Raw genomic sequence first — 26,905 nt, forward strand, 5'->3', positions numbered from 1 at the left:
GTAACAGCGTTGTAACTCGAAACACTGGTTGATCTCTCAAACACAAGAAAATTTGCAGAGGCTGGAAATCCAAAGCAACACACACAAAATGCTGGAGGAACTCAGCAGGCCAGGCAGCATCTATGGAAAAGAGTAAACAACTCCGTGATGAAGGGTCGCCATCGGAAACATTAACTGTTTAGTCTTTTCCATAGATGCTGCCTGGCCTGTTGGGTTCCTCCAGCAGTTTGTGTATGTCTTGTTATGTTGAAACTCTGAAACATTTCAAAGTGAACATTGTGGTATGTTTATTATTTAGAAAAATTATGGATTACAGTACTGTGCAAAAGTCTTACGCACATATATATAGCTAGGGTGCCTAAGACTTTTGCACAGTACTGTAGTAATTTTGTGTATCACACTGTACTGCTGCCGCACAAAAAAACAAATTACATGACATACAGTACGTGAGTGATGATAAATCTGATTCTGATATGGGTCTATTGTGGATTGAGAGTGGGAAGGGGGCAGAAAGAGGGGGATCATGGCTAGGAAAAGGGAAATGGAGAGAGGCAGAAGTTGAAAGCACTAGAGAGACATTCTGAAATGATCGATAAACCAATTGTTTGGAATCAAATGATCTTGCCTGGTGTCCCAGAGCTGGGTGTGTCCACAGCCACGCCACCCCCTGCCCCTGGCACTCCACCTCTGGCACCTGTCCCACACCTCTCCTGTGGCGTTCCACCCTTGCCAACGTCCTTTGCTCTCATCAGATTTACAGGCTTGCTCGACGCTCCATGTTGACAAATACATGAGCGGCGACAGCGGGCAGTGCGGGGGTGGAGGAGTGATGGTACGGATGGGAGTGAGGTTACGGGGGGAGTGAGGGGGAGGAGGAGTGAGGGTACGGGGGCAATGAGGGGCTGGAGGAGTGAGGGTACGGGGGGAGGAGCTAAAAGTCATAGGCATCCTAGTAATATATATGTACAGTACTGTATTTGTGCCTAAGACTTTTACACAGTACCGTATTTGCTTCCGAAATGAAAATAAAACACATGCTGGAAATCTGAATATCAAAGTGAAAATGCTGAGTTACTCTGCTGCCTGACCTTGACATACTTTCAGCATTTGTTGTAATTTTTTGTTCATTTCTGTGTAAACATTTATTTAACCACAACTTTTATATCATTCTAAGCACAATGCATTCTGAGGGACATAAGGGCTTTGGTGAGGATACCAAAGAAATTCACGAGAATAGTTCCTGTGATTACAATTGAACAAATGGACTGGGAAAGCTTGGGTTTATCCTCCACAGAGAGGCATAAGAGTGGATTTAGAACTGTTTTAAGTCAGAAAGGATCTGAACACAGTAAATAAAGTCAAAGTGTTTTCAGAGCAGAACACACAAAAATGCTGGAGGAACTCAACAGGTCAGGCAGCAACTATGGCAATGAATGAACAGTCAACGTTTTGGGCTGCGGCCCTTCATTAAGACTGGAAAGGAAGAGGGAGGGTGCCAGAATAAAAAGGTGGGAGGAGGGGATGGAGGACAAACTAGAAGGTGAAAGGTGAAGCCAATTGAGTGGGAAAGGTGAAGGACTAGAGGAGGAATCTGATAGGACAGGGTAGTGGACTATGGGAGAAAGAGAAGAAGGAGGGGGAGGTGACATACAGGTGAGGAGAAGAGATAAGAAGTCGGGGGAAGGAGGCGGATAAAAGAAAAGAGAGAAAAAATTACTGGAAGGAGAAATCAATGTTATGCCATCAGGTTGGAGGCTACCAAGACAGAATGTGAGATATTGCTCCTTCACCCTGAGGAGCAAAATGATGCAATCACAATTTTATAAGTGGCTTGCATACAATTAATTCATGAAAGGAACACCCAAAGGAGAAATTGATGCTCATACCATCCGGTCGGAGCTTCTTAAACCAGGGGTTCTCAACACGGACCCTCGGTTAATGGTGGGTTCACCAGCATAAAAAAAGGTTGAGAACCCCTAACCTAGACAGAATACAAGGTGTTTTCAGTTGCAAAGATGCAAATAACCTGAGGGAACACGTTTAGCTTAATTGACAAAAGAGTCAGAGGTGACATGAGGCAAACCTGGTTTCCTCAATTACTGGTTCAGATTTTAAGTGCATGACTCAATGTGAATGGAAATAAATTGAAAAGTAGCCTGATTGCTCTTTATCAGAACCTGTAAATGAACTGAATGACCTTTACTGCCGCGCCTTTTTACTGTGTGGTGTTCCATGCAGAATACACAAAAGGTTGAAAACCTTTGAGTACGTCTTATTGAGATTTGTCCACATTAAAACTCTTGAGTATCAGGAAACCCCGGTAAATGTCATGGTCATTGTTCAAAGACTGTGACAAGTCAGAAGTTGCTTCATGTTAAGAGACCTCTAATCGGTTGGAGAGTAAACAGGAAGCAGCTCTTTCCTCTGAACTCACTCAACTAATCCAGTAAGTGTAGCTTGTCAGATTTTCTGTTCACTGCTGTTGATGGGGATTTCCTTCACTGCATCATGAGGTGGATTTGAGTTACTGGCATTGAAGTGCTAACAGTCCCACAGTGTTTCCTATTCACCTCTTCACGTAGGCTCAGCATATGTTTCACAATCTCGGTGTTTGGAAGGTGGAAGCAAGAAAGAAAGAAAGTGGTTTTTCATTGCTAAGTAACACCTCAAAATACTCAGTTAATGAAGTTTTGTTGAAGTGTAGAGTGGAGAAATGAGACAACCAGTTTTTATAAGTCAAGATCCATAATGAGCCCAGAACCGATCTGTTCAGTAATGTTGGCTGAGAGGCAAGTTTTGGCAAGAGCAATGTGGAGAGCTTCTAACTGATGCTGGGCCACGGCTGCAATTAAATGATTCACCGCTGAGAGGGTAAGGTTCTCTTAGTACTGAGCTCAAAATGATGACCTGGACAAGTTCTTAGAGAACCCACGATCTTCTATTATAGGGGTGCTATTCCAATCTACTGAGCACAGTGGGCAACCAGTGAGAAGGTGATTATTTTTCTTTCAATGCCAATCATTTCAGCTGTAAGAATATACATCAGTCAAAGTGTCACCTCAGACTTGGCTTCCAATTCTCTAAGATGGCTCAGGAATCTCCAGGAGCTGAAGAGTGATATTCTGGATACTGCTGCCATCAGTGTGAGAAAAATCATGGAAACATGGAAAAACTGGGTTTTATTCAATTAATTTTAGGGTTTGTTTTTGGCTATGGAAGTACGGGAGGTGGGATAAAAGGGCATTTCCTCTGTGAACTCTGCCATTGATGGTCCCAAGCCTGGCTGTGAAAGGAGAACAGTTGGGCATGGGGCTAGTAAACACATCCTGAAAAAACTCAGAGCTATGAAAGCACCATGGACCACTTACCTCATTTCTGGGAGAGGAAGGATCTTCACCTAAAAGATGTATGACGTCATGTGCAGAAAGTTGAAGACACAGGACTGATCAGACTTCTGTCGGCCCAGGCCAGAGGACTCTTGGCGAGCTGCCGTCAGCGGCCCATGCCCCAGTAGGGGTAATGGGCTTAAGAAGAAGAAGATTGCCTCGGTGTTGAAATTTCCAAAGCTCCACACCCAGAGTTCGTATCCCTCAGCTTGGATACGATAATTGACCTACAACTGTTAAAGTAACAACTACAACTCTGCCATGGTGTCCTCTTCCATAAGATCACTGGTGGACATTTAGTGAAAAGCCACTTACCTGTTGGAGTCCCTGATTCTTTTACTATTCCTCTGAGGGATTTATTCCCTGTTTAAGAAAAACGTATGGACCCCAAGTATCTTTTGGCTGATTATGCCAAATTCCAGCTGCTCTCTCTATGTAAGAGAGTATTTTCCAGATAAGCCTCAGATGATTTTGCGTATCTTTGCTCTCTATGCTACAGGAAAAATATTGTGGCTTCAGTGAGGACAGGGGTCGGGAACCTTTTTGCTTCTGTGGGCCGGATCGCACATTAATGAGCGGACAGTGGGCCAGATAAATGCCATAAAAAACTTGAAGTATGGGAATTACCCATTTAAATGCATCTAGTTATGTTTGGACTCAAAATAATGAACAACGCATGCTAGAAAATCATTTGTGCTTAAGATTGCCTACCCCTGAGTTAGGATATAGACCAAAATTGCCAGGAAACTGTTTGATATGGAAAATATACTAATAAACAACAGGTTCTGAAAAAGCAGCCTCTCCTTTTCCTTAAATGAATACTTTTTACAGAGCAATATGATTAGGTCAGTTAAAAGATGCAGCAGTGTAGCAAATTGTCTCCCGTAGCTGAAGGATGACAGATGAGGGACCATGGATAAACACGAGGGGGAAGGAGAGAAACATTTTAAGGTAAATGTCACTGAGTCTCTGGGACTCAAAGCTCAAAGCAAATTTATTATCAAAGTAGATAAATGTCACCATATACAACCCTGAGATTCATTTTCTTGCAGGCATAATCAAATAATAACCATAATAGAATCGATGAAAGACTGCACCAATGTGGGCGTTCAACCAATGTGCAAAAGACAACAGACTGTGTAAATACAACAAGAAATATATAATAAAAATAAATAAATAAGCTACAAATATTGAGAATTTGAGATGAAGAGTCCTTGGAAGTCCCTTCCAGGAATAATGGTTGAATGTTAAACTATGGCCACATTCAAAATCAGATTAAAATTAACTGAACTCATCATAATTTGAGAAATTTGGTCTCCTGGCATGATTCTGACTTGCAGCTTCAAAGTAACGTGTATTTTTTTCTGATCTCAAACACAGTGTATGCCTTGCATTTACTTGCAGTAGATGCTCATGATACAATAAATATATAGAGCGCGCAGTTCAGCTTCTATCCCCTTCATATCGCTAAATCCGCTTCTTCAAATGATCAACTTTATACTGCACCCTGACCTCACTTTGTATCTTTTTGACAAAGAATCCCAATTCATCTCTGTGTAGAACCTAGGATATTTACCTATGTTATAAATGCCTGAGGAATTTTTGATGAAACAGTGCAGTGGAAGTCTTATCCTGAATCAGGAGTTCCTAACCTGGCGTCCACGAATCCCTCAGTTAATGGTAGGGGGTCCATGCCATAAGAAAGGTTGGGAACCCCTCCTCCGAATAGAACTTGTACTACACAGGGAGTGTTTGATAGGAATACATGTGGCGGGGGTGCTTGACTCTGGTTATGTGACCCATGCTGTGCATCTCCAGCGTGGTAAGATTCACTTCAGCTCCTGTTCGTTGTTGGAAACTGATCGAATGTGACTGGGCCACCTTCTTTCCCTCATTGATACTTGGCCAGAATTGGAGCAAACACGATGTAAATATACGTCAAATAGGGAATGACTAGCACCATCCCTTCCCTGAAAAGCATTAACAAGTCATGTTGGATATTTACCTGATATTAAACTAAACTCAGTGCTGGTCTTGCTATTGATGCCCAGATCCCTAAAAATAAATCAATGAATGGAACATTACAGCCCAGTACAGACACTTTGGTCCACAATATTGCCCTGACCTTTTAACCTACTTTAAAACAACTTAACCCTTCTCTCACACAGAGCTCTCCATTTTTCTATCGTTCACGTGCCTATCTAAAAGTCTGTGAAATGTCCCAAGTGTATCTGCCTCTACCACCACCCCTGGCAGCGTGTTCCACATACCCACCACTGTCTGTGTGAAAAACCTGTCTCTGATGTCCCCCATTCAGATGTAGATAAATGTGAAGTTATCCACTGTTTGGAAAACAGAAAGGTGAGTGTTGTTGGCCTGATGATTGACTGAGCACAGCAGATGTACAGAGGGTTCTGGGTGCCCATGATGTCTCACTACAATTATACAGTGCCATGGTGAGACTACACTAAGGAGGGGTATACTTAAATAGAGAGAGTGCAAAAAACGCTCATCTTGGGATGGTAGAACTGTTGTATGAGGAATGATTAGGTCAACCCAACTTTTATTCCATTGTGTTTAGAAGAATGAGAGATGATCTAATGGAACTGTGCAAATTTCTGACATGGCTTAACAGTTTGCATGCAAGGGAGATGTTTCCCCCTGGTTGGGACAACTAGAAATTGTTCACAGTTTCAGGATTTGGGGGTACAATTTAGGATTAAGAAGAACAGAAACTTCTTCATATGGTGGCAAAGTAGCCTGATAGAGCTGTTCAGTTTGGAAACAAGCCCACCAACTCAAGCTGTCCATCGTCAGAGACCCCCACCACCCAGGGCATGCTCTCTTCTCGCTGCTGCCATCAGGAAGAAGGTACGGGAGGCTCAGGACTCACACCACCAGATTCAGGAACAGTTACTACCCCTCAACCATCAGAGTCTTGAACCAGAGGGGATAACTTTACTCAACTTCACTTCCCCATCACTGAAATGTTTCCACAACCTATGGGAACAATTTCAGGACTCTTTATCTCATGTTCTTGATATTTATTGCTTATTTATTTATTATTATTATTATTTATTTCTTTCGTATTTGCACAGTTTGATGTCTTCTGCACTCTGATTAAACGCCCAGTTGGTGTGGTCTTTCATTGATTCTATTCTAGTTATTATTCTATTATGGATTTATTGAGTATGTCTGCAAGAAAATGAATCTCAGGGTTGTATAAGGTGACATCCTGTATCTGTACCTTGAGAATAAATTTACTTTGAAGTTTGAACCATTGCGACTGTGTTTCCCAATGACCTAGTCTCATCTGACCATGTTTCACTCACAGTACTGTAACCCTCTCCTATCCATCTGGTCATCTAGATGGCTTTTAACTGTTGCTGCTCCTCCCACCTCAACCACAATTTCTGGCAGCTCATTCTACATATGACCACCCTTTGCATGATGAAACTGTCCTTGATGTCCCCGTTAAATATCTCGTTTCTATTCTTAAACCTATGCCCTCTTGCTTTTGCTAGGTAAAAGACCATGTGGTTTCACCATGTCTATGCCTGTCATGATTTTATACACCTTTATCATATTATCTCTCAATATTATACGTTCCAGGGAATTAAGTCTTGGTCTGCAACCTCACCTTGTAACTTGGGTCTCCAAGTCCAGCCAGTATCCTGGTAAATCCTTCCTGCAGTCTTTCTAGTCTCCGTCACAGAAGCAAAATAACTGAATACTTTTGAGGAGAGCAGACCAGTATCAAGACCTAGAGAAAGAGAAAAGTAGGAAATAAATGATATATCTATCTATCTATATCATATATATCTACATGCATATGTATCTATCTAAAATACACTCAGTGGCCATTTTATTAGGACCACCCATACATCTGCTCATTAATGCAAATATCTAATCAGCCAATTATGTGGCAGCACTTCAATGCATAAAAGCATGTAAACATGGTTAAGAGGTTCAGTTGTTGTTCTGACCAAACAATGGGGAAGAAATCTAAGTAATTTTGACCGTGGCAGTAGAGGAATTGAACCCAGGTCAGTGGAACTGTAAAGCATTGTGCTAACCACTATGCTACTGTGCAGCTACTAATAGAGTGTTCACGTTATAGATTTTAAAGCATAGGTGGTATTAAGAGTAATGGGGAGAGGGCAGGAAATTATTTTGAGATAAAGGATCAATCATGTTTGTATTGAATGGTGGAAGTGACTCAAACTGCCAGCCACCTGCTCATCCTTTTCTACGCATCTAACGATAAACTTTCATCTTTTCTTTTTCTTCTTAGCCCATGAGTTACAGATTCTTTCAAAGTTGCTTTCACAACTATATTGATCATGATTTTTCTGACATTAGGACTTGTAACACAAACCCAGGTTACCATATTCTAAAAATATATGTGAATGGTAATTTCAAGAACTCCTGATACTCTTCTGCAAAATATATGCTTTGGCCTAGATACGTTGATTTCCCGGAAACTGAGAGCTGTATTTCTTTTCCCAAGAAATTTCATTTCATTGTTAAACTTTAGACAGGAGATTACCAATAATTCATACCAGGTAGGCAAATAAAATAATTTACTGTTGATGACTAAGAATGAGATTGAATAAAGTGTTGAAACTTTCCCCATAAAAAGCAACAATCAGCTGAAATGAGCTGGTAGACAAAGACTCATCAGCTGTTCACGATTTAGACCTCAGCTTGTTTTGGGCTTTTGGGCACATGTGGAAATTGGAAGTGACCTGTTATGTGGTCTAATGGCTGCTCACCTCATCTCTCATTCTACCCGAGGATTCTCCATTCATCCATTCACGGAGCATTGCTGTTTTGGAGAGAGGGTCTGGGCACATTTCACATCTGTGGCTCCTTGCCTCAGATTGGGACTGGTTGGCTTTGATGATGGTGGCTCCATTTATTTAACTGGAAATGCTGACAATGAGGAGAAAGGCAAATGCACAGAAATATTTTAATGATTTTACTATGTTCGAATGCTCTTTCGTGGAACTGTTCAGGGCCTGATGAAGGGTGTCAGCCCAGTCAACTCTTTATTCCTTTGCACAGATGCCACTTGACCTACCAAGATCTTCCAGCATTTTGCTTATATTACTCTGGATTTCCAGCATCTGCTGAATCTTGTGTTTATGTTTATATTGTTTTATGTTCTATTCATTGATTAATTTTTGATGATCTGGACACCATTAGAAGGATCATCTGTATTGCGCTGGCCATCTGCATTTGCACCTAAGAAGCTGGTGGTGAGCCACTATGTTGAGCTACAGCAGACTTTCTCATAAGGGTACTGAAGATTCTCTCGCAGTGCCGTTGGGCAGGGATTTCTAGGATTTCGAACCCAGCAATGATGAAGGAGCAGTGATAAGTTCTAAGTACATTTGTTATCATTACACAATCTTGAGATTCGTCTCCTAACAGGCAGCCACAAAACAAAGAAACCCCAAAAGGACCCGTTAAAAAAAGAGCATTAAACACACAACATGCAGAGAGAGAAAAAATGTGCAAACAATAAAAGTAAGCAAATAGTTTCAGAACTGACGTTTTATGAAAGACACAAATCCAGACATCACTGCAGCTGGAATAGGCCACAGCCTCGGCTCAGCTCAGAGCTGAGCAAACGTCACAGGACCACAGAGATGAGGCCAGGCATCACTGCAGTTCGGGCTGGCCACAGCCTCGGTTCAGCTCAGAGTTTAGTAAACATCTTGGAGCAGCGAGAAGAACTGCACAGAACCGGCAGAACTGGTCCATACTTTGCCGCTGATTCCGACACCTTGACTTTTTCAATCTGGACGGGTGCTTCAATTGATCAGGCATCAGGACTTGTCTTGCTCCGGGCTCTGCTTGCCTCTGGCATGTCTCGTCTCCTCCTGCCTCCACATGCCTAGCCTTTTGTCTGCACACTTCTCCATTGATAGCGGTGATTGTTATTAATAAAATGTTTAGTAGTTTTCTTTGTTTTGTACTTTGCTGCCGGTAATTAGTTGCTGTGGCCAAGTGGTTAAGGCGTTCGTCTAGTGATTTGAAGGTCGTGAGTTCGAGCCTTGGCTGAAGCAGTGTGTGAGCAAGGCACTTAACCACACATTGCTCTGCGACGACACCGGTGCCAAGCTGTATGGGTCCTAGTGCCCTTCCCTTGGACAACATCGGTGGCGTGGAGAGGGGAGACTTGCAGCCTGGGCAACTGCTGGTCTTCCATACAACCTTGCCCAGGCCTGCGCCCTGGAAACCTTCCAAGGCGCAAACCCATGATCTCATGAGGCTAACGGATGCCTATAAAATACATATAAGTAATTGCTAGGTCAGCACCATCTTAAACCAGAAGGACATATTCCAAGGTGAGCATGGTGTATGATCAGGAGGGAAACCTGCAGATACATTCCCAGTCATCAGTTTCCCTTGTTAGTTTAGTGACAGATTACAATGCAAAGAAAGGTGAAGGAACAGGTAGTGTTACAGAGGCATGGACAGGTTGAGAGAGGAGGCAAGGAAGAGGCAGATGGAATACAATGTTGGGTTGTGCAATTTGGTAGGAAGAAGAAAGACTGGATTATTTTCTGAATGGGGAGAGAGTTCAGAAATCAGTGGTGCAAAGGGATTTAGGAGTCTTAGTTCAAGATTCCCTTAAGATTGATTTGCAGGTTCAGTGAGTACTGAGGAAGGCAAATACAATGTTAGCATTTGTTTTGAGAGGAGTGGGGTATAAGAACAAGGATGTACTGCTGAGGTTTTATAACGTATTGGTTAGCCCACATTTGGAATATCGTAGGCAATTTTGGAGGCTGTGTCAGAGGAAAGATGTGCTGGTCCCAGAGAGGGTCCAAAGGATGTTCACAAGAATCATCCCAGGAATGGAATACTGAACATACGAGAGTAGCATGTGATGTCTCTGGCCTGCACTTGGAGTTCAAATAGCTGGGGGGCGGGAGGTGGGATCGGATTGAAACCTACAGAATAATGAAAGGCCTGGATAGAGTGGATGTCGAGAGGAAGTTTCCATTAGTTGGAGAGTCAATGATCTGAGGGCACAGCCTCAGAATAAAGAGATGGCCCTCTAAAACTCAGATGAGGAGGAATCTTTTTCAGCAAGAGGATCGTGAATCTGTGGAACTCATTGCCATAGATGGCTGTGCAGGCCAAGCCATTGGGTATACTTAAGGCAGAAATTGACAGAGTTTTGATTGACGAAGGGGTGAGAGGTTACAGAGAGAAGGCAGCAGACTGGAGCTGAAAGAAAAATCAGCCATGATCGAAAGGTGAAGCGGACTAAATGGGCCAAATGGCCTAATTCTGTTCTAATATCTCATGACTCAATAGTGCAATCACAGGTTTGGAAGTTGCTGTAAGAATAACCCAAATGATTAACTGGAGTACATTATATAGAGAGTACGCAATGCAGTCACAATACCCCAGTGGTGGAGGAAGTGAATGCTTGCTGCAGTTAATGGGCCTCTAATAATGCTATCTTCTTTGTCCTTGTTGATGCTGTGCTTTTCCAGTGTTGCTGGAACTGTAATCCTCCATGCAAATAGATGAGTGTTGTTCCAACTCCTGTATTTTGTCTTGTAGATGTCACTTGTGACATCCACCCAACCTTTGTAGCGACCACGCACACTCCATGTTCACTTTAATAGGTACACCTGTACCTTATAAAATGGCCACTGAGTACACAGTATGTTGGCAGCCTTCTGCTGATGAGACCATTCACTTCAAGGTTCAATGTGTTGTGCATTCTGAGATGCTCTTCTGCACACAACTGTTGTGTTGTTCCTTTCCGCGCCATGTGGCACATTGTGCAAAACACCCGCTGTTGTAACGCATGGTTATTTGAGTTACTGTTGCCTACCTGTCAGCTTGAACCAGTCTGGGCATTCTCCTCTGACCTCTCTCTCATTTACAAGGCATTTTCACCCACAGAACTGCCGCTCACTGGATGTTTTTTGGGGTTTTTTTTCCCACCATTTTCTGTAAACTCCAGAGACTATTATGCATGAAAATCCCAAGAGATCAGCAGTTTCTGAGATACTCAAACCACCCCATCTGACACCAACAATCATTCCGTGATCTCAGTCACTTAGATTACATTTCTTCCCCATTCTGATGTCTTGCCTGAACAACAACTGGACTTCTTGACCATGTCTGCATGTTGTTATGCACTGAGCTGCTGTCACATGATTGGCTGATTAGACATTTACGTTTGGGGGCAGGAGTACAGGTGTACCTAATAAAGTGGCCACTGAGAGCATGTGTGTCTATACAGTTAATTTTCTGTCCTGAGGGTGACTCCCAGGATGCTTATGGTGAAGAAATCAGTGATAGTAATGATACTGAATATCAAGGTTAGACTAATAGGAATTAACAGGAATTCAGTTTTGAGCAATCATTGGGAAATGTTGGAATTTTACCCAAAACAACCACTGCTCACGATCTAGTCCCCATTTAGAAAGTGCAATGTTGGCATCCCTACAGTTACATTTCCCATCTGTAAAGAATTACATCATGTGATAAAGTTGTGAAGTGAGGCATTGAAGTTCATCATTAATTTTCCTTTCTTCCTTTCTTCTCTCTTTCTTTTGTTTCTTATTGTTCAGCCCTTAGGACCATAAGATACAGGAGCAGAATTAGGCCATTTGGCTCATCGAGTCTTTTCAGCCATTTCATCATGGCTGATCCAATTTTCCTCTCAGTCCCAATCTCCTCTCTTCTACTCCTATCCCTTCATGCCCTGACCAATCAAGAATCTATCAACCTCTGCCTTAAAAATACATTAAGACTTGACACCCACAGCTGCCCATGGCAAAGAATTCCACAGATTCACCACTCTCTGGCTAAAGAAATTCCTCCTCATCTTCGTTCTAAAAGGATGTCTCTCTATTCAGAGGCTGTGTCCTCTGGTCTTTGACTCTCCCGCCACAGGAAACATCTTCTTCATATACACCCTATCAAGGTCTTTCACCATTTGGTAGGTTTCAATGCGGTCACCCCTCATTCTTCTGAATTCCAGTGAATATAGGCCCAGAACCATCAAACACTCTTTGTCTGAGAAGTTATTCAATGCTGTAATAATTTTCATGAACTTCCTTTGAACCCTCTCCAGTTTCAGCACGTCCTTTCTAAGATAAGTTGCCCAACCTACTCACAATACTCCAAGTGAGGTCTCACCAGTGCTTTATAAAGTTACAACATTACATCCTTGCTTTTATATTCTAGTCCTCCAGTGTGGCGCATGGTCAAGTGGTTAAGGCGTCGGTCTAGTGATCTGAAGGTCGCCAGTTTGAGCCTCAGCTGAGGCAGCGCGTTGTGTCCTTGAGCAAGCCACTTAACCACACATTGCTCTGCGACGACACCGGTGCCAAGCTGTATGGGTCCTAGTGCCCTTCTCTTGGATAACATCGGTGGCGTGGAGAGGGGACACTTGCTGCATGGGCAACTGCTGGTCTTCCATACAACCTTGCTCAGGCCTCAGTCATCATCAAAAATTGATGGACAGCTGAAGAGAAGAGAGAGATTCTAGTCCTCTTGAAATGAATGCTAATATTGCATTTGCCTTCCTCACCAGTCTCAACCTGCAAATTAACCTATGGAGAGTCCTGCATAAGGACTTTGCAACACAGTTTTTTGTATTTTCTCTCCATTTAGAAAATAGTTATCCCTTTCATTTCTTCTACCAAAGTGCATGACCATATACTTCTAGACACTATATTCATCTGCCATTTCATTGCCCACTCTCTTAATCTGTCCAAGTCCTTCTGTAGCCTCTCTACTTCCTCAAAACTACCTGACCCTCCAAGTATCTTTGTATCATCTGCAAACTTTGCAACAAAGCCATCAATTCCATCACCCAAATCATTGACATATAACGTAAGAAGAATCGATTCCAACACAGACCCCCGTGGAACACCACAGTCACTCAGAAAAGGCTCCCTTTATTCCCACTCTCTGCTTCCTGTCAATCAGCCAATGCTTTATCCATGCTAGAATCTTTCCTGTAATACCATGGGCTCGTAGCTTGTTAAGCAACCTCATGTGTGGCACCTTGTCAAAGGCCTTCTGAAAAGCCAAGTACACAACATGAACCAATTCTCCTTTGTCTATCCTGCTTGTTATTCCTTCAAAAGAATTCCAACAGATTTGTCAGACAAGATTTTCCCTTGAGGAAACCACGCTGACTATGGCCTATTTTATCGTGTGCCTCCAAATATCCTGAAACCTCATTGTTAATAATATTTTACCATCTTCCCAACCACTGAGGTATGTCTAACTGGCCTATAGTTTCCTTTCTTCTGCCTTTCTCCCTTCTTGAAGAGTGGAGTGACGTTTGCAATTTTCCAGTCTCCCGGAACTGTTCCAGAATCTAGTGATTCTTCAAAGATTAGCATTAATGCTTTCATCATCTTTCAGCCACCTTTTTCAGAACTCTGGGGTGTACACCATCTAGTCCAGGTGACTTATCTACTTTTAAACCTTTCAGTTTCCCAAGAATCTTCTCTTTAGTTATGGTAGCTTCACACTCTTCATGACCCTTGACACCTGGAATTTCCACCATTATGCTAGTGTCTTTCATAGTGAAGACTGATGCAAAATACTTATTTGGTTTGTCCACCATTTTGTTTTCCCCCATTACTACGTCTCCAGCATCATTTTCCAGTGGTCCAATATTCACTTTCACCTCTCTTTTACACTTTATGTATTTGAAGAAACTTATGGCATCCTCTTTAATATCATTGGCTAGCCTACTTTCGTATTCCGTCTTTACCTTCTTAATACTTTTTCTGTTGCCTTCTGTTGGCTTTTGAAAGCTTCCCATTCCTCTAACTTCCCACTAATTTTTGCTCTGTTACATGCTCTCGCTTTGGCTTTGACTTCTCTTGTTAGCCACGGTTGTGTCATCTTTCCTTCCAAATACTTCTTCCTCTTTGGGATGTATATATACTGTGCCTTCCGATTTCTTCCAGAAATTCCAGCCATTACTGCTCTGCTGCCATCCCTGCCTGAGCTGCGTACAGTCTGCATCAGTTTCTGCATCTCAATGAAAGTCTTGCATTCATTGCCACAGTTAAAAATCAAAGTAGTTTTGATACCCTATTTCCAAATTGATGTCTTTCATGTATCACACTTAAGGGAAGAGTGATCTCATTCATGTTCTTTGTCTGAGGACCAATAATGCTATAACTGTGACTCAGTGCAATACCTTTGTTTCCATCACATTACCAGCTTATTTCCATTTTGTAGTTAATTGTGTTCCAGTTAAGTAAGAGTGCATTTCTGAATGATGACATGACTGATTGATGTGGTGAGAATTACTAGCTATAGCTGGGTGAACTGGTAATGTTTCATCATTTGGTCTCCATTTGCCAATTGCCCCCCTCCCCGCATTTCCCACCAATATTTGCCTGAAACCATCTGCCAGGCTGCTTCCCACCTGCCTGTTAACAGGGTAACTGTCACCTTTCAAACTTCAACGCAATTAAATGTGACAATGTGGTCTTGAAAGTGTACAAACATGAGAAAATCTACAGACGCTGGAAATCCAAGCAAAACACACAATATGCTGGAGGAACTCAGCAGACCAGGCAGCATCACTAGAGGAATTCAGCAGGCCAAGCAACCTCCATGGAAAAGAGTAGACAGTCGATGTTTTGGGCCAAGACCCTCCATCCGATGAATATTTGGGGGAACCATAGAAACAAAGGAACATAGAAACCTACAGCACATTACAGGCCCTTCAGCCCACAATGTTGTGCTGACCGCATAGCCCTCCATTTTTTCTAAGCCCGATGTACCTATCTTAGAGTCTATTAAAAGATCCATTTGAATCCACCCCCCTCTAGTCCCCATCCTTCTTAATTCTCTCAGACAATAGGACCTCTGTGTCAGCTGAGGCTTCATTATCGTCATTGTGAGGTGTTTCCCATGAACATGTGTGTCTATGAATTAATCTCATTCCACTTCGTCCCTCCTTCATGAAAGGAGGAAGGGGCAGGAAGAGGACTTCACAGGATCGAAGTAAGCTGCAGAGAGTTGTAAACTTAGTCAGCTCCATCATGGGCACTGGCCTCCATGGTATCCAGGACATCTTCAAAGTGTGATGCCTCAAAAAGACGATGTCCCTCATTAAGGACTACCACCACCCAGGACATGCCCTGTTCTCATTGTTACTATCAGGAAGAAGGCACAGGAGCCTGAAAGAACACACGCAATGATTCAGTAAATGTTTCTTCCCCCCTGCCATCTGATTTCCCATGAACACTACCTCACTACCTTTTTATTTCTATTTTTGCACTACTTATTTAATTTAACAATCTAATATATATATATTTACTGTAATTCATGTTCCTTTTCTGTCTTATTATGTATTGCATTGTACTACTGCTGCCAAGTCAACAAATTTCACGACATGCACCAGTGATATTAAACCTGATTTTGATTCCGAGTTAGTGCCAGTCTCTTCAGGGGTGATAACTGAGAGAAGAGGGGAGAAATTTTGACCTTCCTCCCAGAACACTGGATTGGTTCTGACATCAAAAGAAGCTTGTGTGTGTGAAATGCTTTTTTTTTAAAAGAGAAGGTTTATGAGGGATGTGGAACCAAGTTGGTGAAAGGAGATGAGTTGAAGAGCAACCAGGGTATAAGTGGGTGAGCCAGCAGGCTGGCAGGGTTGACTCGACTCTTCCCAGTTCTAATCACTCCATGTAACTTTGAGTGTAATCCATTGACTCAGAGCACCACAACAGATACAGAAGGGAAGCAACTACTGGAGATTAAACTGGTACAGAATTCACCCACCTGTGAGAATTCAGTGGTTCCCCTTTAATTCTTGAAACCATTAGTCAAATAAAAGAGAGAAATGAAATTATTCTTTATCTTTAAAGCAGGAAGTTGCAACATTGTCATTCACTGGTATTGCTGACATCCAAACTGTTTAATTTCATGATGCTGATTTCCTACAAAGAAATTGTTAATCCAGTTTCCCCACATTAGTAGTTATCATACACAGTCACTTTGTGAATTAATAGTAGTGCAAAACAGACTAACCGGCCTTTGAGTATTTAAGATAATGTCATTAGATCATTGGAGATACTGTGTATTGAATAAGGAGCAAGGAAGCTACACTTCCGTTGCACGCAAGTACATCAGTGAGATATTCCAAACTAGCGCACAGCCAAAGAACTGCTTATAAACTCTTCTCAAGCTTTCACCTGGGTACAGGCAGCGATGCCATTTTCAACACGCACACAATAATGGGGGACCTCAGTAGGCCAGGGCAGCATCTATGGAAGAAGTACAGTTTCGGGACGAAGGTCTTGCTGAAGAGTCTCGGCCTGGAGCGTCGACTGTACTTTTTATCATAAATGTTGCCTGACCTGCTGAGTTCCTCCATCATATTGTGTGTGTGTTGTTTTTGTTTCCAGCATCTGCAATTGTTCTTTTATCTAGTCTGCTGGTATTTATAGCCCCGTATTCCCACCCTCCTGATTGGTTAGTCCTCATCCAATTGGGGTTCTGCTCTCCCAATTGAGGAAGTACCACTGTACCAACAAAGTATCACTGCATATTTCCCCAAAATATATATTATCTGTAATTCATCTGTCCATCCAGACTATATGTTCATATTCCGCTGCAGTTTGACACTGTGCTTTCTACAGTTCACAATACTGCAAACTTCCTGCAATCTACAAATTTACATTTTGCACACTTCACTCAAAATCAACGCCTTTAATGTGGACTGTGGGGCGGTGGGGGGGGGAGGTGGGGAGTAAAAACAATGGACCAATCACAGGTTTGCTGATGAAGCTAATATAGATGTTATCACAGACACTGTCGTGTAGCATACACAGTAGCATTGTGGCTAGCACAACAGTTTGCAGTACAGGCGATCGGGTTCAGTTCCTGCCACTGTCTGTAAGGAGTTTATACATTCTCTCCATGACTGTGTGGGTTTCCTCTGTGTGCTCTGGTTTCCCCTGTGTGCTCTGGCTTGCCCCCACAGTCCAAAGACTTACTGGTTGGTAGGTTGTCATTGCCCGTGATTAGGCTAGGGTTAAATCAGGCTACTGAGTGGCGGAGCTCGAAGGACCATAAGGGCCTACTTCACGCTGTGTCTCAATAAAGATTACCAAGAGATGTTGATCAATTACGAAGTGGGTCGAGGAATGAAAATGGTTTATGTGTGAAACATTGGGAAATCAAAACATGATAGGGCTTTCACAATGAAGGGTAGGGCACTGGTGAGTGTTGTAGAACAAAATGACCTCGGGGTACAAATACCTAGTTTCCTGAGAGTGACATCTTTTATAGACGGGGTGGTGCCCAAGTCATTTGACACAATGGCCATTATCAATCAGATACTGAATAATTGGGAGTTGATCGGTAATGTTCACTCAATTGTCTGTAAGTGGTTTGTACGTTCTCCCCGTGACCGCGTGGGTTTCCTCCCACAGTCCCAAGACGTACCAGTTGGAGGGTTAATTGGTCGTTGTAAATTGTCCCGAGTTTAGGCTGGGATGAAACTGGGGGACTGCTGGGTGGAGCAGCTTGGAGAGCCTATTCCAGAATCAGAATCAGGTTTATTATCACTGGCATGTATCATGAAACTTGTTAACTTAGCAGCAGCAGTTCAATGCAATACATAATATAGAAGAATACATAAATAAATAACAGTGTAAGTGTATTGAATAGATAAAAAATCATGTAAAACCAGAAATAATATATATTAAAAAAGTGAGGTAGTGTTTGTGGTTTCAATGTCCATTTAGGAATCGGATGACAGAGGGGAAGAAGCTGTTCCTGAATCACTGAGTGTGTGCTTTCAGGCTTCTGTACCTCCTGCCTGATGGTAACAATGAGAAAAGGGCATGCCCTGGGTGCTGGAGATCTTTGATAATGGACGTTGCCTTTCTGAGACACCGCTCCCTGAAGATGTCCCTGGGTACTTTGTTAGCTAGTACCCAAAATGGAGCTGACTAAATTTGCAACCCTCTGTAGCTTCCTTCAGTCCTGTGCAGTAGCCCCTCCATACCAGACAGTGATGCAGCCTGTCAGAATGCCCTCCACAGTACAACTATAGAAGTTTTTGAGTGTATTTGTTGACATACCAAATCTCTTCAAACTCTTAATGAAGTATAGTCGCTGTCTTGCCTTCTTTATAGTTGAATCAATATGTCAGGACCAGGTTAGGTCCTCAGAGATCTTGACACCCAGGAACTTGAAACTTCTCACTCTCTCCACTTCTGATCCCTCTATGAGGATTGGTGTGTGTTCCTTAGTCTTACTCTTCCTGAAGTCCACAATCAGCTCTTTTGTCTTACTGATGTTGAGTGCAAGGTTGTTGCTGTTACACCACTCCACAAGTTGGTATATCTCACTCTTGTATGCCCTCTCGACTCCATCTGAGATTCTACCAACAGTGGTTGCATCATCAGGAAATATATAGATGGTACTTGAGCTATGCCTAGCCATACAGTCATAGGTATAGAGAGAATAGAGCAGTGGGCTAAGCACACACCCCAGAGGTGCGCCAGTGTTGATTGTCAGCAAGGAGGATATGTTATCACCAATCCACACAGATTGTGGTCTTCCAGTTAGGAAGTTGAGGATCCAATTGCAGGGGGAGGTACAGAGGCTCAGGTTCTGTAACTAATCAATGAGGATTGTGGGAATGATGTTGTTAAGTGCTGAGCTATAGTCGATGAACAGCATCCTAACATAGGTGTTTATATTGTCCAGGTGGGCTATGGCCTTGAGAAGAGCCATTGAGATTGCTGTACCAACACTGTAGCTCAATAAATAAAAAATCAAATACATTATGTTGCACTTGTGTAAGCTATTGGTGATGCTGCAACTAGGGTCTTTATCCCAGGAAAAGGAAATCAAAAACCAGGGTCATGGTTTTATGGGGACAGGGAAAGGTTTGAAAGGGTCTTGAGGAGAAACCTCTTCACAAAGTGGGTGGAAAAGGTGAAGTATTTAAAAGACATTTGGTAGGTACCTAGATTGTAAAGGCTTAGAGGACTACGATCCAAGTGTGGATAAATAGGTTGAGCATAGATTTGCGTCTTGGATCAGAAAGAACCGGTTGGGTTGAAGAAAATGTTTCTGGGTTGTGCTACACTTGGGCTCTATGTTTTTGCTAATGCGTAACATATTGCTCTGAAGATCACCCTAAATTCAGCACATGATGGCACGTAAACATGCAGAGACTGGAGGGATGTGTACATTGTATAGGCAGAAGTGTCTTGGCCCAAAGCATTAGCCGTTTATTCCTGTCCATAGATGCTGCCTGACTGACTGAGTTCCTCTAGCTGTTTGTCTGTGTTTCTCAGGATTTTCAGCATCTGTGTCTCAGGATTAGTGAGGCATTTAATTACAAGTGAACTAGTTCAGCACAACGTTGTGGGCCGAATGGCCTGTTCTTGCACTATACCGTTGTATGGGCGCAACGATAGCGTAGCAGTCAGCGTGATGCTATTACAACTCGGGGCATTGGAGTTCGCAGTTCATCCTCTGTAAAGAGTTTGTACGTCCTCCCTGTGGAATGCATCTGGGTGCCCGGTCTCCTGCAACAGTCCAAAGACGTACCAGTTAGTAAGTTCATTGGTCATTGTAAATTGTCCCGTGATTAGGCCAGGGTTTAATAGGTGGGTTGCTGGGCAGTGCGGCTCGGTGGGCTGGAAGGGCCTGTTCTGTGCATTAACTCTAAATAAGCAAATTAATGAATCAATAATTACTCCCTCAATAATGCACTGGAGTTTCCACCTACACTTTGGAGGGCCCTGCACCCATAACGTTGACCCTGCTGCTGTTGACTGAATGTCTATGACGCTAACCTGGCCTTCCAGATGTTAACCTGAGCAAACCTTTCTCTCCTGACCGGCAGGTGATTGGAGTAATTAGCAGAGAATACATCCCCCAGGGGACACGCTTCGGCCCATTGGTTGGGGATATCTACACCAAAGATAACGTCCCAAAGAACATAAGCAGAAAGTACTTCTGGAGGGTGAGTAATATTTATTTATTTATTTTTTACTTAGATATACAGCATTGAGCAGGCCCAATAACCCATACCACCCAGCAACCCACCTACTAATCCTAGCCTAACCACGGGACAATTTACAACGACCAATGAACCTACCAACCAGTACGTCTTTGGACTGTGGGAGGAAACTGGAGCACCCGGAGGAAAGCCACATGGCCATGGGGAGAACACTCAAACTGCTTACAGAACTCCGGACTCTGGAATACCCCATGCTAGCCGCCACATGACTGTAGTGTCACCCCCCCCCCCAAAGGCCACAAATCTTATCCTTGTCCCTGCATGAAAGGAAGAGTTTGTACTTACATTGTGGTTTTCAGGAGATCCCAATGAGTATCCAGTCAGTTCATTGGGATAATGGTTATTGTTCTGATGGGAAATTTGTGCTATGCACGTTCCTACAAATTGCAGTGACTGGGATCATTCCCTTTTACTGATGTCAGCTAAGATACCAGAATAACGTATTTTGCCAAAATAGTGCTGAGGTACCTTTTCACTTCAATCGAGGGCAGGTTGAATTTGCTGAATTTCTGACTCCCAGAATACTCCACTGGAGATAGCTATGGTTGCCGAAGCTGTTAAAGTTTGAAGTAAATTTATTATCAAAGTACATATATGTCACTAGATACAACCTTGAGATTCACTTTCTTGTAGGAAATCACGGTGAATGCAAGAAACACAATAGGATCAATGAAAGGTTGCACCCAACTAAAAAAAGTAATACTACTACTACTACTAATAATAATAATAATAATAAATAATCAATAAAAACTGAGAACAAGAGATGAAGAGCTATTGAAGGTGAGTCCATAAGTTGTAGGGACAGTTCAGTGATGGGACAAGTGAAGTTGAGTGAAGTTATCCCCTCTGGTTCAAGACCCTAATGGCTGAGGAGTAGTAACAGTTCCTGAACCCGGTGGTGTGAGTCGTAAGGCTCCTGTACTTTCTTCCTGATGGCATCAGTGAGGAGAGGGCATGTCCTGCATGATGGGGGTTGTTGATGATCGATGCTGCTTTCCTGTGACACCGCTCCGTATAGATGTGCTTAATGGTGGACAGGGCTTTACACATGACGGATACATGAAAGGGCTTTACACATGGTCGATATGTCCCACAGGAGTTGTTCTCAAATGGCAACTGTGGCAAACAAGGGACATTAAGGATTGCCTGAAAGCCAAGGAAAGGGCATATAATGTCGCAAAAGTAAGTGAGAAGATGGATGATGGGGATATTTTTAAAATCCAACCAAAGGCAACTAAAAAAGCTATAGGAGGGGAAAATATTGAATATGAGGGCAAACTAGATGATAACATAAAGCAGGATACTAAAAGTTTTTTCAGTTATATAAAGAATAAAAGGAAGGTGAGAGTTGATATTGGACCACTGGAAAATGATGTTGGTGAGGTAGTAATGGGGGACATAGAAATGGCAGTATTTAGTAAGTACTTTGCTTCAGTCTTTACTGTGGAAGACACTAGCTGTGTGCCAGAGGTCCGTGAGTGTCAGGGAGCAGGAGTGAGCGTCATTGCTATTACGAAGGGAAAAGTGTGAGGCAAATTGAAAGGTCTTAAAGTGGATAAGTCACCTGGATAACGGATGTATTGGTCATGATCTTTCAAGAATCACTTGATTCTGGCATGGTCCCAGAGGATTGGAAAATTGCAAATGTCACTCCACTCTTTAAGAGGAAGACAAAAAAGAGAAAATCATAGGGCAGTTAGCCTAACCTCAGTGTTTGGGAAAGTGTTGGAGTGCATTATTAAGGACAAGGTTTCAGAATACTTGGAGACTAATGATAAAATAAGCCAAATTCAGCGTGGTTTCTGTAAAGGGAAATCTTGCCTGTTGGACTTCTTCGAAGAAGTAATAAGGAGGCCAGACAAGGGAGAGGTAATGGATGTAATTTACTTAGATTTTCAGAAAGCACTTGATAAGGTGCCTCACATGAGGCTGCTTAACAAGATAAAATCCTATGGTGTACATGAAACCTACTGGCATGGATAGAGGAATGGCTGACAAGTAGGACCTAGAGAGTGGGGATAAAAGGGGCCTTTTCTGGTTAGCTGCCAGTGACTAGTGGTGTTCCTGTGAGACTGCTAATTTTCACATTGCTTGTCAATGATTTAGATAGTGGAATGAAAAACACGAGGAATTCTGCAGATGCTGGAAATTCAAGCAACACACATCAAAATTGCAGGTGAACGCAGCAGGCCAGGCAGCATCTCTAGGAAGAGGTGCAGTCGACGTTTCAGGCCGAGACCCTTCATCAGGACTAGACGTTTCAGGCCGAGACCCTTCGAGTCCTGAGAAAGGGTCTCGGCCTGAAACGTCGACTGCACCTCTTCCTAGAGATGCTGCCTGGCCTGCTGCGTTCACCAGCAACTTTGATGTGTGTAGATAGTGGAATGGATGGCTTTGTGGCAAAGTTTGCAGATGATACAAAGATAGGTGGAGGGGTAGGTAGTGCTGAGGAAGCAATGCGATTGCAGCAGGACTTAGACGAATTGGAAGAATGGGCAAAAAAGTGACAGATGGAATACAGTGCTGGGAAATGTATGATAATACATTTTGGTAAAGGGAACAATAGTGCAGACTATTATCTAAATGGGGAGAAAATTCAAACATCAGAGGTGCAGAGGGACTTAGGAGTCCTCGTGCAAGACTCCAGGAAGGATAATTCACAGGTTGAGTCTGTGGGGGTAAAGAAGGCAAAATGCAAAGTTGGCATTTATTTCAATAGGAATAGAATATAAAAACAAGGAGATAATGGTGAAATTTTATAAGACACTGGTCAGGCCACACTTGAAGTACTGTCAACAGTTTTGGGCCCCATATCTCAGAAAGGATGTATTGTCGTTGGAGAGAATCCAGAGGAGGTTCACGAGGATGATTCCAGGAATGAAGGGGTTAACATATGAGGAGTGTTTGGCAGCTTTGGGCCTGTACCCCCCCGCCCCACCCGCTGGAACTTAGAAGAATGCATGGGGATCTCATTGAAATCTACTGAATTTTGAAAGGACTAGATAAGGTGGATGTGGAGAGGATGTTTGCTCTTGTGGGGGTGTCCAGAACTAGAGGGCACAGCCTCAAAACTGAGGGGGCACTTTTAGAACAGGAGGAATTTTTTAACGGAAGAATGGTGAATTTGTGGAATGCTCTGCCACAGACTGTGGTTGAGACCAAGTCCGTTGTGAAGGGGTTAACATATTTAAAGTGGAAGTTGACAGACTCCTGGTTCATCAGGGCATCAAGGGATATGATGAGGGGACAGGTATATGGCGTTAAATGGGATCTGGGGTCAGCCATGATAAAATGGTGGAGTGGACTTGATGGGCTGAATGGCTTAATTCTGCTCCTATATCTTATGGTCTCCCCACCCCTGATCCTCTGATGAGGACTGGCTCATGGACCTCTGGTTTTCTCCTCCTGAAGTCACCAATCAGCTTCTTGATCTTGTTGACATTGAGTGATAGGTTGTTGCTATGGCACCACTCTGCCAGGTTTTCAATTTCCCTCCTACATGCTGACTCATCACCACCTTCGATTCGGCCAACGACAGTGTGGTAAACCATGTACATAGGTTGTAACTGGGTTCCCTGTCTGGACAGGCCCCTCTGCCGACTGCTCCTGTGGCTCCTCCCACAGACCCCTGAATAAATGCAATTGTGTCACTGCTCCTCCTCTCAGTCCAGGACAGATATTCAGCATGGACGTGGGTCCATTTTACTGTTAATAAAAGCCTTTCAGTATTTACTCTACTTCCAGTCTTTTGGAGTGCATCAGACAGTGGTGCTAATTTTATATTGTTTCATATCTTGAAAGAGAATTAGGGATGTGTTGGAACTTAGATCTATTGCCATTGGGAAGTACACACCTTAATGCTCTCACCTTTTCACAACCAATGCCCGCATGCACCCTAAACCCAACTTGCAGATATTTTATGACTGGGTTGAGTTTTCTCTGATCTTGGCAATTTACTTGCAAACATTTCATCACCATATGAGGAGACATTGTCATAAATCAGATATATGAACCAATGTGGGCAAAATTCCAGACCACAATGCACAACGTTCGCCACATAACCCGTCAGCGATGAGCTTTCCTCCCCACATCACAATTGAGTTTCCGTAATGTTGGCCAATAAGCTGACTGATAGATATATAAGGGCCAAGCATTTGGAAGACAAACCACAATCAATAGCAGACTGATGATGTCTCCTCGCATGTTGATGAAATGTTTGCAAGTAAATTTCCAAGATTGGAGAACAACTCAACCCAAACATCAACCACTCGAGCTACACATTTTCCGAGATATTTTATGGATGGTTTTTGTTGAGATTGGGCAATCTTGTGACCTTGCACACATGCTGTTGAGTGGGTCTTGAAGAAAGACCGTGATCATTGGGGTTTAGAATGAAATCTATTGAGGAGTGGAGGATGCTCTTATTTGATATGATCATGAAGCCCCCAGACTGAAAGTGTGCAGGATAGATGTTGTTTATTGAGTTGTTTGGAAACAACCTGGATTATTGCGGAACTTGGACAGTAGTCAAATATTATTGGCTTGAGAGGGTCTGTAACATGATTTCTCAGATCAGCAGTTTTAAATTGAACTGGAAATTGTGCATAATCTGTTTGGAAAGACCATAAGATATAGGAGCAGAATTAGGCCATTTGGCCCATCGAGTCTGCTCCACCATTTATCATGGCTGATCCAATTTTCCCCTCAGCCCCAGTCTCCTGACTTCTCCCCGTATCCCTTTATACCCTCACCAATCAGAATCTATCAACCTTTGCCTTAAATATACATTAAGACTTGCCCTCCACAGCTGCCTGTAACAAAGAATTCCACAGACTCATCACTCTTTGGCAAAAGAATTTCCTCCTCATCTCCAGACTGAAAGGACGCCTCTGTACTGTGTCTCAGAGCTGACTACCTCACGAGGCACTTGAGGTTTTTGTGGTTATGGAAGAGCATGGCAAGGCTGGCCCGGACACATTGCAAAAGCGTGGTGAAAGCTCACAGTTCACAGATTAAACAGTGAGGAAGCTAGAAGAAGGGAAGTGAAAGGAGCTATCTTGTTCACTGAGATGTGGAAGTAGTTACCATAGAGGTTTTTCAGAGCTTTTGGGGGTTGGGGGGGGGGGGAAATCATAGAGTCATCGTGATTGAGGGGTATGGAATTTTACAGGAAGATGAAGATAGCAGGGGGGAACAGGAGGAGGGTTGTGGGGCTGTGATGGCGGGGGAAGTGGTGGAGGGTGGAGAGTCACTGACAGAAAACGAGCAAAGCAATTGCGAATTATCCCACAGTAATTCCAATCACTTACAGAGAAAATTTACAAGGATGTTGCTGGGTCTGGAGGACCTGAGTTAATAAGGAAAGATTGAAAAGGTTAGGACTGTATTCTTTAGAATGTACAAAATTGAAAAGAGATTTAATGGAAGTGTACAAAATTATGAGTGGTATAGATAAATGCAAGCAGGTTTTTTTTTCCACTGAGGTTGGATGAGACTACAACTGGAGATCATGGGTTAAGGGTGAGGGGTGAGAGTTTAAGGGGAACAAGAGGGGAAACTTCTTCACTCAGAGGCTTGTGAGAGTGTGGAACGAACTGCCAGCACAAGTGGTGCATGCGAGCTTGATTTCAACGTTTAAGGCAAGCTCGGATAGGTACGTGGATAGAACGGGTATGGAGGGCTATGGTCTCGGCGCAGATCGATGAGAGGAGGCAGTCTAAATGGTTCGGCATGGACTAGATGGGCTGAAGGGCCTGTTTCTCTGCTGTACTTCTCCATGACTCTGTAACTTAGTGGAACCAGGTACGGCCTTTTGACCCTGGTTCCACATTCAGATAGATACTTTTTAGAAACATCAATTACTTTAGAAGTGACTTCCAGTCATCCCTTAAGGATTATGGTAAGAATGAAAGATGAAAGGTCAGAGCCAAGTATTCTTTGACACGGAGAGCAGTGGGCACCTGGAATGTACTGTCAGGGGAGGTGGTAGAAATAGATATGGTAATAATATTTAATGATTTTTTAGTCAAACACATGAACAGATATGGATCTTATATAGGCAGATGGGATTAGATTGGCATGTTTAGCACAGAGATTTATTTTGTGCCATGTTGTGTGAAATGGGCGATCATGGTCTTTCCATAACCACAATTGTTCTTGGCAAATTTTTCTGTAGAAGTGGTAAGCCATTGCCTTTTTCCGGGCAGTGTCTTTACAAGACGGGTGACCCCAGCCATTATCGATACTCTTCAGAGTTTGTCTGACTGGCGTCAGTGGTCACATAACCAGGACTTGTGATAAGAATCAGCTGCTCAAACGACCATCCACCACCTGCACCCGTGGCTTCACACGACCCTGATCGGGAGACTAAGCAGGTGAAACACCTTGCCCAAGGGTGACCTGAAGGCTAGCAGAGGGAAGACGGGTCAAAATCCTATTTCTTTGCTCT

The 26,905-nt window shown here is 43.0% G+C and overlaps 1 protein-coding gene across 1 annotated transcript in view; it reads left to right on the top strand.

Moving 5' to 3' along the window:
• Positions 1-26,905, top strand: part of LOC134338155 (PR domain zinc finger protein 1-like) — a 72,596-nt gene that overhangs the window by 8,124 nt on the left and 37,567 nt on the right. The window contains exon 2 of the mRNA XM_063033747.1: positions 20,281-20,400. Coding sequence (XP_062889817.1) covers positions 20,281-20,400 — 120 coding nt within the window. The remainder of the gene's footprint in view (positions 1-20,280; positions 20,401-26,905) is intronic.

The sequence above is a fragment of the Mobula hypostoma genome, chromosome 26 (assembly GCF_963921235.1).
Source record: "Mobula hypostoma chromosome 26, sMobHyp1.1, whole genome shotgun sequence".
In the NCBI taxonomy this organism is placed as follows: Eukaryota; Metazoa; Chordata; class Chondrichthyes; order Myliobatiformes; family Myliobatidae; genus Mobula; species Mobula hypostoma.